At 40.4% G+C, this 16,481-nt stretch overlaps 1 protein-coding gene across 1 annotated transcript; it reads left to right on the top strand.

Moving 5' to 3' along the window:
• The first annotated feature begins 4,439 nt into the window (after nt 1-4,439).
• On the top strand, nt 4,440-16,219 carry LOC124182852 (aristaless-related homeobox protein-like). Its single transcript, XM_046570606.1, has 4 exons — nt 4,440-4,848; nt 8,564-8,841; nt 13,368-13,455; nt 15,182-16,219. Exons 1-4 carry the CDS (start codon nt 4,770-4,772, stop codon nt 15,670-15,672), a joined length of 936 nt encoding a protein of 311 aa, XP_046426562.1. The 5' UTR covers nt 4,440-4,769; the 3' UTR covers nt 15,673-16,219.
• The last annotated feature ends 262 nt before the right edge of the window (nt 16,220-16,481 follow it).

Here is a 16,481-nt window from a genome sequence, read left to right as displayed (position 1 = left end):
TTTGGTTCGCTGAATCTATTGTGAACTGTATCTACCCACCTTCTTTGTCCCCGTTCGATCTCCCCACCTTTTCCGTCCTCCCGCGCCAACTTCAGATCCCTCTTCGCCCTGCGAGGATTCCCGTATTATAATCTCCTCCTTTGCCAACTTAATTCCTGTCATTTATCCACGATAAATGATACGCGTGATATACATTGATGCGTCATACATATGTACAGGCTTGGAATTGGATTAACGATTTTTTTTCAAATTCTGCACCGTGACGTCGAGTCGTGTTCTTATTTCGAATTTGGGACAATGTTCGTGGAGTTTGCCCGCGGTCAGGTGCCTATGAAATTTTTTCATGGCTTGGGAATTTCCCTGGTGCAATGTGGATTTTATTGTTATAGGCAGAAACCTTCGCACACCGGAAGCAGAATTTTCAGGACACCTTATTACAGTCTTTAGACAACCGGACGGAAGCTTAACTCGAAAGGCAGTCAGCTTATCTGCTTATATACTTACGCATCAGTATATCCAGTATATCATCCCATAATAGAGTTGATTTAACATTATCCGGTGTAATTTTCAAAGCAGTGAATATTACAATTGTTTTAGAATATACAGTTGTAGGGTATAAGAAATGCGGATTAATCTATGATCCTGACTAACGGTAATAACCTAAGCGATGTTTCTCAGCCGCCTACGTGACACGGGTCGCTTGGACGAGCAAATTTTGAGGAATGAATTCTCAGTTATTTGGAATTAATCGAAGGTCAAGTAAGGCTCCAGTAAGTCTAGCCATCATCTTGTTTGGCATAAAATGACAGTTCACTGCGAACGACCGACAGAAATAATCTTAGAGCTCAAACTAAATTCCAAGTGAGACTACCAGCGGCCATCTTGTCTCAGCATTACGAGCGTTTGAATTCACCGATAAAATATCGTAAAAACCATGTTTTCTACTTCACGTTGACGATTTTCGGTAGGGGGTAACTTTTGAGTAGTAACGTTGCAAAAAAAAAAAGAAGCTGCTGAAATTTGAGCCTCTCCTTTTAAAATTCAGACAATGATTTTTCGTTAACCGTTGAACCGACTGAGCTCAAACTTTGAGGCTACTTTAAGACTGATCTTATCTTGAAAGTGACCCAGAAACGTGAAAATCCGACCACGGAATTCCGATATAGAGCCAAAGAAACTTCCAAGAAGAATATCAAGTAACACTACTAAATTCTAAGACAAAAGTTTGCACTTAATTTATTAAATTCTTCGTGAATTTGAAATTTAATAACCTCACTTTTGGAAAACAATTACATAGTTAAACTGTCCAAATTTCTTACCTTTGATACGGCATCGAAAATTTGTACAACAAGGCTGGCTGACGCCGAATGGCGCTGATATCGCAAAGATCCAACGTGTGGTGATGAGACTAGACAGAGACAGATATACATATTCATATGATTATGCATCTATTTCACAGACAAAAGACTTCAACGTCACCATAATCATCACAGTTTTCATTAGAATGCAATTTCTGGCATGTTGGAGTTATATATAAGACTGCGGCATAAGGTCGTATGGTAATTTATCGAAGCTTGTTTTCTATTTTATAAATATTTTTAATACATAGCCAGCTCCGTTAAAAATTTTTTATAATTTTGTGTGGTTATGACAGCGTATTACATCCGTCAAAAAATACTCAGTCTAGATTGCTGAATATCATTATTCCCAGAGGTCGTCTACGTCGTTTACAACAATAAATAAAAATTATACACTGGATGCAATTATGCATTAATACCACTTTCTAAGAAATAACTGTGGTAAGAGTGATAGGATTACAGAAATAAATCCCTGCCAATACCTAATATATGCAACCTAACCGTTGCGGTGAGGCGAAAAATTATAAGTATATCGCAATAAAGGTTTTTCAATTTGCTGGCTGGAGAAGGGAGAGAAATTTAAGGTATTCAAATGTATAAAATTGCGTACTATTAAGCAGAGAATAAAAGAATAGATTAAAAAATATTATACGACACGCGGAAGGGCAGTTAGTGGTAAAAACGTAAGTTTGTTAGAAAAGAATGTACGAATAAATTGAAATGTCACATAGTTGTTGCTTGTTTTCTCGAAAAGATGAACGGTTAAATGAAATTATTACGAATAATTTTCTTTTCAATTTAGTTTTCGTTTCATTTTTATAGAATATAATTTCATTTTGGTTACGATCGATGTTTACGTATACATATAGTCAATTCTTGCCAACGTTACAACGACAGCGCTGCTTTCGATGTAATCTGTAACCAGTAAGCTTAAAATTTTTTACGACGAATTTTCCGTATGCTTTCCAACAGAGATTGGACTCCTTTACTTTATAAGTCTCAATGAACATGGCACATAATAGATACTGAATAAAGAATACTTGCAGTTAGTCAATATCTGTTGCTTCTCAGATATATAATCTGTCCAACGTTATTCGGCACAGCGGTTCATTCGCAAAGGGAAACAATTTATGTTCAACACGATGCGTCGATCATGTGTGTTTTATGCAGAAAAACGCATACGCAGCTCACTCTACGTTTGGCGAGAATTTTCCACTCCAAAAATTTCAAGAGCGCGTTTCAGTGCTTAGAGATCCGTGACGCAGATATTTTATTTGCCCCTTCGACGGAGATCCAATTTTTTCTACTTGTGTTATCTTGCGCTTCGAATTTTCTTCTAACCAGACCGTACCGATTGAACGCAAAGTTTAGCTGTAAATCCTGGTAAACGTGATCTTCTTAATTTTCGTTCGTGGGTTTGCGATCTGCGTTACAAGGGTGGGAATTTAAATAAGAAGGACAATCCGTGGGCAGGTAGGACTAAGCAGCGGAACTGGCAATCCCTTCAGGACAGGCGTTGTCTTAGAATAAGTACCTTTACCGGATAATCGTAGACGCATTAACGATTTTGCTCAACTATCCGGACGCTGGACGTTGGGGGAAAGCTGCTGGCGCATAGTTCTTAAGACGTTCCACTTTTCCGTAATTATTACCTGGCAACCGAAATTCTCACTGCAGTAAAGCTCTTGTTCCTGGAACCAGGAAATCTGCAAGGCGCTGTTCCAACCACTTGCTTGTATATTTGTATTTCATTTTTACAATTTACATTCACTTTTAACGATACAGTGATTCGGTATTGTAAGGTATTATTTTTTACGGAACAAGAAACGTGTTATTATAATAAAACAGACAACTATCAATGAACAGATTCATCGTGCAAATTGTGAGATTGACGGTGACAGATTTTTTAACGAATTTAACAATATCGTTCAACACAACTGGTGTTTCGATATTCGCATTCCATTACAATTTTCTACAGAAAATATAACGAAATGAAATTTTTTTCAGGGTATAATAAATATCGAATCGTTTTTCTTTCTATTGAATTGTTCCTCGTTGCGGGCAAGAGAATCGTTTGAAGTTTATTAAAAAAAAATTTCAAACGCCCTCTCCCCCAAATTTTGTGGGTAAATCAAATCCGATGACGATCGTTTTTTGCTTCGCTTCTTTCTCTTCCTTTGTCCTATATTCGCAGTTTTGGTTTTGAAAGGGTGAGAAGATGTTGAAAAACTGATATTTCAACGATTCTCTCTAAATTACCTTATAATAAAAACTGCGCAACTCGCATGACGGAGTGAATGTTCCCACTGAGAAAAATTTCGTTTGTTACAGTAACTAGAAAAATTCAGCAAAACAGGTATCGTTTAAAAAAAGTGTTTGAATATCGTTGGAATTACGAAAAACGAGGTACGCCCAACCATTTCGCGCTATCGTCGATCCTTTTTTGGTAATTGCAACGCAAAATCAGCTTCTTCGGTTTACTCTCCTTTTTCAGTTAAGCGAGGCTTTGACGTCAATTTATTCTTGCACAAGCATTAAATTTTGAAAAAAATGAAATTAGTAAAGGACTGAGCTCTCTCACTGGCAATCTTTAAAAACGAACTTTACCACTTCAAACGTGAATAAAATCACTGAAAGTTTCTAGAGTGAATTCTCACTCTCGGGCATCAAGAGACTTTGATCCGTGGTGTCTGATTGACAATGAGAGATTAATTAAAAAAAAAAAAATCAAAAATATCAAAAATTCCACGCGCATGGATTTTTCGAGTGGTTTGAATATCGCGGACGAAATTTCGGACGGATAGAAAATTGTCGGGTCCGTTCCCCCGAGATGCACGGCTATCTTTGCCTCCACCAAGCGGGGCAAGGTACACTCCGCCCATATTTAACCTGGCTTATATTCAACCCCGAGTAAAATGGGTGGTGAACGGGGTGGGGGAACTACGTGAAAATCCCACAGCCGGATTGGCTGGTTTCGCGATATGGCGGCGTCAGGGTTTGCAGGGTGGGGCGACAGGGCGCGATATTAGGGGATGATTTAACGGTTAGAATTTTAGTTCACGTTGCGACGTCGCTCCGTGGAGTTGACGAGGGTGAATCAGTCGCTCCTCGGAATCCCGATAGAGATTGTGAAATTAACAGTTTAAAAAAGAAAAAAAAACAAAACAAATTAAATTCCACAAAAAGTTTGCTCAAAGTTTTCGTTTTTAACTTTGGCGAGTATCGCTGGCGTGTTTTGTCGTACGAACGATTGGATGTAAAATTATAAAACATATACCTGGGAACTTAAAAAAAAAAAACAAATTTCCACCAAACCGAGTTACGGGAGAAAGTTTCGAACAGTGACTTTATATACAAATATTACACACGCAAACACTTTTTGTGCATCTGAAATATAGTCGTAAACTCGTCATGGCTCAGACGTATAATCATCAGAAGAGGAACAATGTGTACAGCATCGATCAAATTCTGGGCCATGCGAAAGAAGAAGGTAAGACTGTTACAAACGTGTACATATTTAAGTATATTTGTAACGTTAGATCTTAGGATCAATTTATTTTTTCATTTTCATGCGAAAGGAAGCAAATTTTGGCAAAAATTAAATAAGCAAACGGAATCTAAACGATTCGAAAAATTTCGAATTTTTTTTTTCGTTTCTTCTGCCGTTGTTGTCGTTTTTTTTTGTTCTCTACACCTTCTCACGCACGAGGTTAGATGAGATTTTGAATTTTCTCAAACGGAAAACGTAGACGTATATTTGGACGAAATTTCGTGCGTGCGCAGGTTGAGGATTAGCGACCCACTTTGCTTCTGACCCGTCATTAGGGAAATTTCTAAGTGAATAAAGGGGGCCCGGTGGTTACCTTAAGGACGTTTGGAAAATGAGCTGTCGAAATTTGAAAGTTAAAAGAATAATAAATATATCCTCTTTCACGCTTAGCCTAATAGTTTTCGGTGACTGTCGGTACATCCGTGGGTATAGGAGCTGTGCATAATCCGGAAATAGGAAGCTAGGAGAACAGTAAGCCGCCTGCGTGTTGTTATGGGTATGGTTATGGGTAATTATGAGGATCGTTGGAAATACCCAGACCCCCCCCCGTGGCGGGCTATCTTTCATTCATTATTTTCATATCCGGCACCGTATACTGGTCCGATGTAGGTATAATGGGATATGCGAGAAATGCTAAACTCGATCGGGTGTAACTGTTCTTAACGCTGTCGTCATTACTCCATGACTATATGTACTATTGGTTCTAATTGGAAATTAATTATTTCGGTAATTACGCTAACGTACCTAGTTATGCCCGTAACGTATAGGTGTACAGAATCACGAGTCATTACACTTTCTCATTCGATATACTTATCGTTCCATTTTCTTTATTGTTGCCATGGGACGTGGATATTTTCGATTTGCAAAAATCGATCCCGTAACGGAGTTATAATCGTCGAATCGTTTATTATGAAAAATTTTTTTTTAACACCCGTGTCGTTCTCACTGGGAGGACGGATGGAGCGGATCGTCTTTATCGAAAGTCGAAGGAAGTTGGAAAAAAGAAATGTTTAAAAAAGTGTCCACTAATGTTATTTGGGCCGATGAAACTACGCTAAATGATACGACATTTTTATTATGATACGGATATTAATGTGAGCAAATTCGAATAATTAAAGTCAAGATATCAATAATTTGAGAAAATGTTTTATCGTTAGAACGTTTGATATAGTTTAACTCGGCTGGTTTTTATCCGATTATAATGTTTTTTGGATTGTTTCGCTCGCTGATCAAATATCCACGAATCTTTCGATACAGTACATTTATAACGTTGGTATGTGATTATCAACAAACAGTTATACAAATTCATTTCTACCCACTCCAGAGATGACTATCTTTGCTTTCTAGAATGAATAAATTGACCCAAAAACATCAGAATCGGTGTAAAAACACGAGACTTCAATAATATTCAGCGTCTTAATTGAGAAATCCTTTTATCGAATTTACGTTATCGAATTTTTTCAGATTCACTTCCATCGCAACGACCGAAACGTTGTCTCATTATCGTTCGTTGTCGTAATGCTCAAACAACATTTCCGAAGGTTTTTTCGCTCTTCCAAATTTTTCATTCGAGCCAACTTACCCTCAGATTTTTTTCTCGCCTATCACACATGCATAGAAAAACACCTGTGAACACGCCAGTCAGACACATACAAGAGTTGGCTTTGGGTCGAAGTATACGCTCGTATAAGATTTAATAAAAGGCAATAGAGGGGTGATGGCGGCATGCTGCCGGGGTTGAAGAGGAGGAGAGGGTTGGCATCAAGTGGATCTCTCTCTCTCTCTCTCTTTTTCTCCCCATTATAAGCGCGGACATAAAAACATTAAAATCTCTCTATTCACCCCGGATTAGCCCGTACATCTCCCCGCTCTCTCCTCTGCAATACCCGCTCTTCACACACGTGCGCTTCTCTGAATTCATGCCCAATAAAATGACGTCGGTCATATCATCCGGGTGTATAGATTGCCAGACATGTCGTGCGCGACTGGTTTATGGAGTGCGCCGATCTCTTTTCCTAGAGTATACTTTTGGCCTTAAATGTTTTCGACAAATTTTCCTCCCTCAGTGAATCGATGTCACGTTAACGTCACGTTTAATCTTTCAATTGAAGAATAGGCGAGGCTTGGTCAAATTAAAATCCACGATCCCATACAAGAGTTGCAGATTATTGCAGATTAATATCAGCCAAGCCGCCGTACCGTCCGACTCTATTTTTCTGTTTCTCATTTTACCGTGGAAGTAGGTATTACGACAGAGATGATCGAGGCAGAAGGTACACACATGCTACCAATAAAAAGTGGCTCAACGTTTAGTGGGTGGATGATCGAGGTCTCTCCTCACTCTTGCGAGATGTATGTTTTCTGCATGCGTAAACGGGATTTGCGTGGACGAAATTAGGCTGCACACGGACAGCACGGAGATGGATTTACGCACTGACACATGTGGACGGTGATTTCGAGGGTGGCTGTACCTGCTTAAATTTAACAGTAAGCCGCTCGCACTCGCAGGGAACTAAATACAACGTAAAAACGGTAGCCGTTGGGCGCTGGAACTGAAGAGTTAAGAGGGCGAGGCTCTGTGTGCAAGGGAGGATTTTGTGCGCTCGAAACCGCCGCCCCTTTCCTGCCTTTTCGTCCCTTCGGCTTTGCCGCTTCATATCGGGTCCACTGCCGTGTTTGCTAATCGCTAACAACAACGACACGATCGAGTATTACCCAGGAAGCATGATCGATGCAGCGTAGTTGGGTTTTCGTTTTGCCCTGTTTTTTATTCTCCATGTTTTTGCGATTTTCGTTTTTTGTTTTAAGTCAAGTTGCTGCACCGGCAATGAATTACCTGGGGATTAAATATATCGCTAAATCCTTCGACCCTGCGTACGCGTCGATGTTCGAAATGAAAAATTCGCCCATCCAAAGGGAGGGAAAAAAACGAATATTATAGTCAAACAAATGCCGATCTAATACCCCGGTGTAAAAGCTCCCGGATTACATGTACCGTATGATATTGATAAAATTCCCTGCAATGCGTCTCTTTAATATACAGAGTGATTGTCTAACGGCCGAATGGTCCGTCGTTTGCAAAAATCTAACGCGCATGCGCTGAAATTCGAAACGAGCTATTTGCCAGGGTGACCAACCGGCGCTGAACGTAACCTAGAAAATTTGCATAGCTGTCGCTGGCAGTTATGCTCAGCACCGACTGCTGTAAAAGTTTTTGGGGTAAAAACTGCAGGAGAAGAGGAACACTTTCAAGTTTTTGGCAAAAAATACCAACGTGATCTGGATTTTTTACTACAAATGTACGAGATTTTAGTCTGCGCACAGTGGTTTTCAATGTTTCTAGAATAAATTCCACATTTCACGAAGTATATTTTACCAAAAAATCTGACGCGCTCCTCTTTTTCCGCAGTTTTTAGTAAAATATGCTCTTTTATTCTCTCCCTGGTGACTGGAACTTGTGACGGTTGGTCGCCCTGGAAAACAACTGCTTTCAAATTTGAGCGCATGCGCATTACATTGTAGCAAACGACGGGCCATTCGGCCGTTGCATAATCAGGGATGGTTCCGAAAGTTTTGTTCAAATATTCTTGTCTTGCGGATTAACTCGATTATCGTGTCACGAAGTCACGCAAAAGTGAAACTCTTTTTTTCACAGACCTTGGTGTAGAACACGCGACGCCATCGGATCAGGACGGTGAAAACTGCGAAACGGAGTTGGGTCATCTGAGTGATCACCAGATGAACGAAAGCATCAACGATCCACTTGACATGGGGGAAACCGACCGGCCGAGGAAAGTCCGGCGGTCCAGAACCACCTTCACAACCTACCAGTTACACCAGCTCGAAAGGGCGTTTGAGAAAACTCAGTATCCCGACGTTTTTACCAGAGAAGAACTAGCCATGAGGCTCGATCTTTCGGAGGCCAGAGTTCAAGTAACTATAATTAAAACGATATTACGTTTGGTTTGATTTTGGAACTTCAGCAGGGGACGCGTTTTTGCAGAGCTCAATTTACTCGCGAACTTATGAAGCTGACCAAAGATATGTTTCCACTAGTGTGAATGTCGATCTCGAACACGATAAAAGATAGTTTATAGATTCTGCTTTCACGTAGTTGGACTATTACAGTGAAAATCCTATTCCGCTGTACAAATATGACCTACAAATTGCATCTGTAATACTCGTTAGAAGCTTCAGCCGGTTAATGAAAGTGGTAGAAAGTTTCAAACGAGAAACCCATTATGAAGTAGAACAATTTCATTATATACCCACCTTATTCTTATACGTATGTACACTTGGGGACAATGAATCTGAGAGGGTTAATTTTTTACACTAGACAGTTAAGTTGGCAACACAGAGAAACCTACAGCACCATAGTGTGCCGAGCGCGAAACAAACTCAATCTCAGTAAACGTAACATAACCCATGACCGTCGAATCCAACCTTGGAATAATGACTTGTTAGATTGACACGTATTTTAAGGTTAGATTCGACGCTCATGGGTTACGTTACGTTTATCGAGATTGAGTTTGTTTCGCTCTCGGCCGACTGTGGCGCCGTAGGTTTTTCCGTGTTGCCAACCTAACTGTCTAGTGCAAAAAATTAATCGTTTCAGATTCATTGTCCCCAATTGTACAACAGCAAAGGTGGGCTAATATCAGGTAATTCCGCTATTGGATTCTTTCCAGGTACTGAGATTATGTATTTTCCGAACGAGGGTTCGCGGTGTTTTCATGTATTCGCTTCGTCACCTCTTATACAAGCGGGAAATTATAATACGAGAGATATAAAATGCGTCTAGGTATATATAAGGCGCGTTCATACATGGCTGCATACGATGCGTGTACTTGTACGAAGCATTCTATGTAACTCGAAGTGCCCATATATCGAGCAGAAGGCGAGGATCCGTAGGTGCATGCACGCCTCATCGTTAAGTGCCACTCGAATAATTACTACCATTGTTATTCGATGTGAGCGCAAGCTCTTGATCCGAGCATATACGGGGCTAAAAGGCAGTTGCACAGCATCATCGACTACGCGTTTAACAGACGAGAGTGAGCAGTTGGAAAAAAAAGAAAAACCATATATCAGGGAACGAAGAACGAATTTGAATTTGCGGTTGGGTAAAAATTAATACTTTTTTTTTTTTTTTTGTTCTTCAATCTTACCACGCGATAGCTGTGAATTGAGTGTTTAGTAATAAATACTATATTCTTATTTCCTTCACCTGATTTTACAACAGTCTGACGATATTTATCACGATCAACAAAATTATGTCAATATTGAATTGGCTGATGAACAAAAACGAAAAATTGTTACAGCGACTTTGTATAGTGACATCGAACGAATCTATTAGACTTTTTTAAACAATTTTGGATATGTTTGAAAATGAAGCATCGATGTTTCAGGCTTTGTCATCTTTGATACTAGTATTTTCAGCTTCCCTGATTTCAAATTTCGCAGTATCACTTCGTGGCAAACTTACTCCTTTAACAAAACTTGTACATTTTATTTAACGCCGTAATTTATCTCCTAGCGAGTTTCGCCCAAATTTCCGACTCTCCAATTTTTTTTTTTTTTTTTTTTACGTTTTCTATTTTTTCAACGAGACGGCCAATTTTCTCTCTCTCCTGGCCCCCTTTTCTAAATCCAACCCCCGATTAGCGTAACTGGTAGTCGCGTCGGTCGGTTTTCGGTTCCCCGCTAGCTGATCGAACGGCGTGAAACTGCAGCGAAACGGGATCGACGAAGCGACGTGTACGCGAGGGTGAAAGAGAGAAAGAGAGAAGGCGACGGAAAGAAAGAGAGCGCCGCAGCGCGGTGCGGGGGTGGGAAAGAGAGAGAGAGAGAGAGAGAGAGAGAGAGAGAGAGAGAGAGACGCCGGATTCCGATTGGCCCATTGTGGTACAGCGAAGCGACAATGCCGGCAATTGGTTGTCGCTCGACAAAACCGCTAAATGATCCGTCAGCACCCTCGTCCTTCTCCGCGGCCGAGCTTGATGCACCCCCGATGCAACTCGAACGTGCACCACCCCGTTCGTCAGTCACACGTCGATCTTTCCTTCAGTTTCGTTACATTCATTGCTCTTTTATCCCGCGTAGACAAGGTCGATGTATCATTTTTTTTTTTTTTTTTGTGTCTTTTTAAAGCAAATGATTTTTAGTTTTCGATCTATCTCGTCGACTCCTTTTCACTCTCTCTGTTATTGGGGAGTTTTTAATTGTTTTTTTTTTTTTCACTTTACGTGGATCTTGATGTAATATTATGTATGTATATGAACGTGAAAATTTTTATTCTGTCGCGACAACGAGAATTTTGTTGTTTTTTAGCAGGCACATGTATTTATTCATCAAAAATGAATTTAAGATTCTGAAAATCTGATTAATTATTTATCTCACGATTTTTTCTAGTTTAAATTTGTCAAGAGCCACGGGAATTAGAACGGCGAAATTCATAAACGTATGGTATAAAATGTCTTTGTGTAACTTGCGAGAAAACGGAACAGGATTGTTCTCTTTTTGATACAGATTTGTTTTATTAAATTCCAGAATAAGAATGAAATAGAATATCATTTTTAGACGAAATAATTGAAAGAAGAATATTATGTGTAAACGAATTTGCGTGAAGGAAAACAAGAGAAAAGCAGTAAGATACAGTATTGGTACACTCGAGTATATTCAATTTACATTATAATACAGCTGGCTACAAATGTTCTTTCCATCTTTTTCGGAGCAGTTTAATTTCTAATTTGGAGGTATGAAAATGGATTTCCGTTGTAGGGTGAGCGTTATATGCGTGTATACAAGTACAGACGTATATTATAACTTGAGACATCTCGTCGCGGACTTAATTTAACGTAATTTAAAGTTTATTACACCGGGTTGCGGAAAACGCGAAAACGAGCATTAAGACTCTCGCGAAAGCCGTACGCACGGAGCACTTATACACGTCGCCGGCAATTCTGTAAGACAATTATACAATTAGTCGCAATTACGAAACGCGTAATTAAACCCCTGTACCGACATGTCGGACACACACACACACACACACACACACACGAATCGCGTCGCCGTAGGATCGCGATAGCGTAAAATTCTGAAAAGATTCTATTTCCTAATTCGTTTCCAGTAAATATATCGTATATCGTATATGCATTATACATCACATGATTAATTTTACACGCTGGATTATAAAATAAATTAAAGTAAAACGAAAATTCATATCGAAATGTTAACAGAGGGATTAATAATGGCAGATGTGTGAGGGAAAAAAATCGAAGCCGAGAATATAATGGGAAGAGTTCGGGGCTTTTTAATTCTTCCCTTGTTTCCGCGCTGCGTTTGCGTATGTGTGCATTTAATTCGACGTCTGCTTACACGCGATTAGTAGGGCGTGTGCATGTATAGTCGGGGGTCCGTCCACGAGTCTATAGAAAGCGAATCGAATGGGGTCCGGCTGGGTTATATCCACTCGTTTCGGGGTGGGGTGTTCCTCGTGAAATCACGATAATTGTTAACAATTAGCTTAATCAGGCTGGAGAGCTTCGGCTTTTGTTGGCTGCTCAGATACGCCGGCAGGGGTTCTCATGCCGAAACCTGTCCCGAAACGGCTCCTCGTCTCCTCGTGTAGTCGATTTCGTAAAGTAATAGCGAAGAATCCATAGTAGTCTACAGGGCGAGGGTGAAAATATAAAAAGATGAGAAAAATCGAAGGGCCACAGTATCGAACTTTTAAGAAAGCGAAAACTCAATTTGTGGAATTATAAAAGTTTGAATGTCGAAGTGTAAAGAAGTAAAAGATTAGAAGGGTTGGAACACAGAATGTCGAACTGTAGAATCGTCAGAATTTCTCTCGATAATACAGAATCGTATACAGACTCTCGATTTTGACATTTCATGTCTTGAACTTTCTATACTTTGTCTTTCTGTATTTTGAGTTTCTATATACTTTCAATTTTTAGCGCTTGGAGTTTCCACATTCTTAAATTCTACGTACAAGATTTTCGCGTGTATGAAACCTCGATATTCTGGTCCTTTTATCAATCAGCAATTTTAGTTTTTTACCCCTACCCAGTGTACAATACGGATTATAATAGTATACTGCGTAACAAGAAGGCTAACAACTTTGGTTGCGAATACGCGAGGCGAAAAGATCATCGCTTCTTTGTTGCACACGAAGCATGAAATTGAGGTTAGGATCGCGTAATGGCAGATTCGTTTGCGAGTGCGCATGCGCACTCGTAGACACACTCTACGGTCATAGAAACGAGTACTTTACGTACGGAAAACGCGCTTGAAAAAACGCATTAGACGTACTTGCGTTATATAAATACGATTGGTCGAAAATCAACATAGCATGGTGTGGTATGGAAAAGAAGTGAAAAATAAAGACGGCGAAATGAAACTCAATGCACCGTCCGCACTCTTGTATAGTAATTATTTTCATTCTTTGATTCCAGGTATGGTTCCAAAATCGTCGAGCTAAATGGCGGAAGAGAGAGAAAGCGCTGGGACGTGACACGAGTTTTATGCACGTTGACCAAGGAGGTGAGTTTCAACATATAGTTATATTTCGTTCGTTTAGCGTAGATGTAACGCTTTGGAATCTAGGGTGAATTTTGAACCGCGCGGGCACAACATAAAACAATGAAAAATTAACGAATCAATTAATTCCTGCGGAACAGCAGAGAAAAGTATTAAACCTAAAGGGAAAAAATGACAAAGAATCAGCCCTTACCTTCAATCAAATAGACAAACTAACGGGTCAATTTGTGTCTGTGAAAAAATACGGTGCGAGTATTATTCGTACGTGTATAATAGATCGTATATACGAATGGTGACAGATAGCGGTTCGCTTCTGCCTGCTGCACGGGTTCCACGCGGTCATTAATGCAAAACTTGCAGGAGAGCTTATATTTCCACGCGATATTATTACACATGTACATTGTGTACGCGCCTAGATCCGGTACTTTTGTGTATACGCGCGGGACGTTCGAAGGGTAGATAGAATCGGAAGACAATTATGGTTAATTTTGTTATCGGTAACGACGATCTTTCGGCGCGGGATCTGATTTATCGCAGATAGTCTCTTCGCGTACACCTCGCGATATGTCTCTGACGTCAGTGTGTCGCAATATTATTGGTAAATTATGGTAGTCCGCAAGCGTATTAGGGTGAAGAAAAAAAATTTGATAACAGTCATCCCGACCGTTAAAAACGTTATTATTATTTTTTTTTATTTCCAAGCAATTCAAGTATTTCCGTGTTCAAAATCATTTACGAATGGAAACCGCGAACGAAGCTCGCAAAAAAATTATTCGAATTTCGCGGGCCTAATTCTCATATTCCAGGCATTCGACATAATTGGAACGACGCTTAAATAATTCTTGCCATTATTTTGTTCAGTCTGAAGTAACTTGCAACAGCTGAAAATCGGGGTGAACGATTTTACAGTCCGAATAAAATGGCAATCGAACGACTGACGGCCATATTAATTTTCACAATTCTCGCGTCTAAGTAATAATTCACACAGCACAAGTTTCCTTTTCACGTCGTTTTTATTATACGAACTCAGGGTGTAAATATTAACATTCAATTATTTATCGCGATCATTTTTTTTTACCTCTGACAGGAAAGCTCGATTTTATTCTACCGTTAAATCTTATACAGATCACGACGAGAATAAATTCTACAATTCCGTTTCAAAGAGATCATCGTGTCGTGGAAGGGCGGGATGGGGTGGGGGATTGTGTGTGCGTACAAACACCTATAATACACAGTATTAATGATAATAATAATTATAGGTACACGCCTCGATTCGTGCGTGGTCTCACGGAGGGTGCAGCGATGGTAGCCAGGCACAGTAATTCACACACAGTCCAGAATTTAACGCCAGAGAGTATTCATTAGTCGATTAGTATATATCGCCTGTCAGTGATAACCCGGATTGCAACGAACGCGTGTACATCACACACCAGCAACATCGGGCAGCCTTTGTAATTAGACTCGACGTACAGAAACGTAAAAGGCGCATTTAGTCGATCGATAATCGGGTTATTTAGATCCCGGTTCGATTATTCGTTGCACAGACTTGCGGACGCCCTCGCTCAAGCATCAATGTCTTTCGAATACACGAACTTGACCGTAAAAAAGAAAAAAAAAGAAAATTGATAAATCTGCGAAAGACTGGATCGTTTTCCTTTGTAAACCTCTCTTGAAACGGCAAGTTTTACTGAAAAAACGTCGAAATAAAAATTGAACTGCTAATTTTCAGGTGTAAACGAGCTCTCGTTGCACGCTCATCTTCTCCAGACTGCGGCAGCGGGACTTCCGGGAGGAGATTCGAGCTCGCCGTCGTCCGGTGGTTTCCCGTGGTTCATACCGCCGGTGTTTCCACCCCCGTGGGCGACGGGGGCGCCGAAATTAGCCCCCCTGCACGCGATCTTGTCCCAGTACATCGGGCTGCCGTTGCCGCCGAATTTAGCGTCGCTGGCGGGCGCCGGACTTCCGCTCGGGGGTTCGATGGGCTCGATGAATCACCCGACGATCGCTTCTCAGCTCGGGGGTGGCGCCTCGCACCCCGTAAACCCGAGCCAGCTCCACCACCTGCCCCTAAATCTCGGCGTTCAGAATCTCCCCCAGAACTTGAGCGCCAAGCACGACAGGGACGAGGACTCCACGTCCTCGGACGACGAGGTCAGAAGACAGAGTGCCGAGATCCTGAGAGTCAAGGCTCAGGAGGCGATTCGCAAGACGGACAATTAACTTATAGGAGAATTCGTCGGTAGCCGTTTCGCCACTCGTTTCTTTTCCCGTTCATTCGTTTTTAGAAAAGACATCCGGATGACGTTGTAGCTCGTAGCCAGGATCGAAACTTCTTCGACATTGTTTTCATTCCCCCGGACGATATGTGAACTAAGGATAAAGACGCGTAGTAACGATGAATCTCGATCGAATTATAAGGTAGGGGCGAAAATGTAAAATGAGAAAAATTTCGACTACAGAGTATATGAATATAAAATATCATACATCTGTACGTGGATTGAAGCCGATTTCTCGATTATTACGGACGAAGGCTTTCCCACCCGTGCATTGTACCTAATATACATATACAATATAGCATAGAGAGTTTTGTAAAAAAATATATCGTGTACACGTATATACACACGTCGGTATATCATGTATCTATTATCGTGTATTACTTGTGTAAATATGTATTATTGAATAGGTTATGATTAGGATACGATTCAATACTGATCATAATATTAATATTAATAATACCGATAATAATAATCCTACGATATAGAGAAGAGTTGAGCTTTTATTATTCAGCTTCTTACCTTTAACGGCAATCCCATCGTACCTCTTCACTTTCCCTGACTGATATCCTTGCTCTCTAAATCAGGATAATTGATGTGCCTGTGCAATCAACCCGGCACTGCCGGATTCACGTTCAACACAACGATTCGATTGCTAATTAGTTGCTCCGATTCCAATTTTGTTGCGAGATCATTCTACCTATAAACGGACGGTTTGAAGTGTATCCAGATAAATGAAGTGACCACAGTAACTGC

Source organism: Neodiprion fabricii, chromosome 5, assembly GCF_021155785.1.
Source record: "Neodiprion fabricii isolate iyNeoFabr1 chromosome 5, iyNeoFabr1.1, whole genome shotgun sequence".
Lineage (NCBI taxonomy): Eukaryota > Metazoa > Arthropoda > Insecta > Hymenoptera > Diprionidae > Neodiprion > Neodiprion fabricii.
Note: the sequence above shows the minus strand (reverse complement) of the source record. Positions and strands in the feature narration are given on the sequence as shown.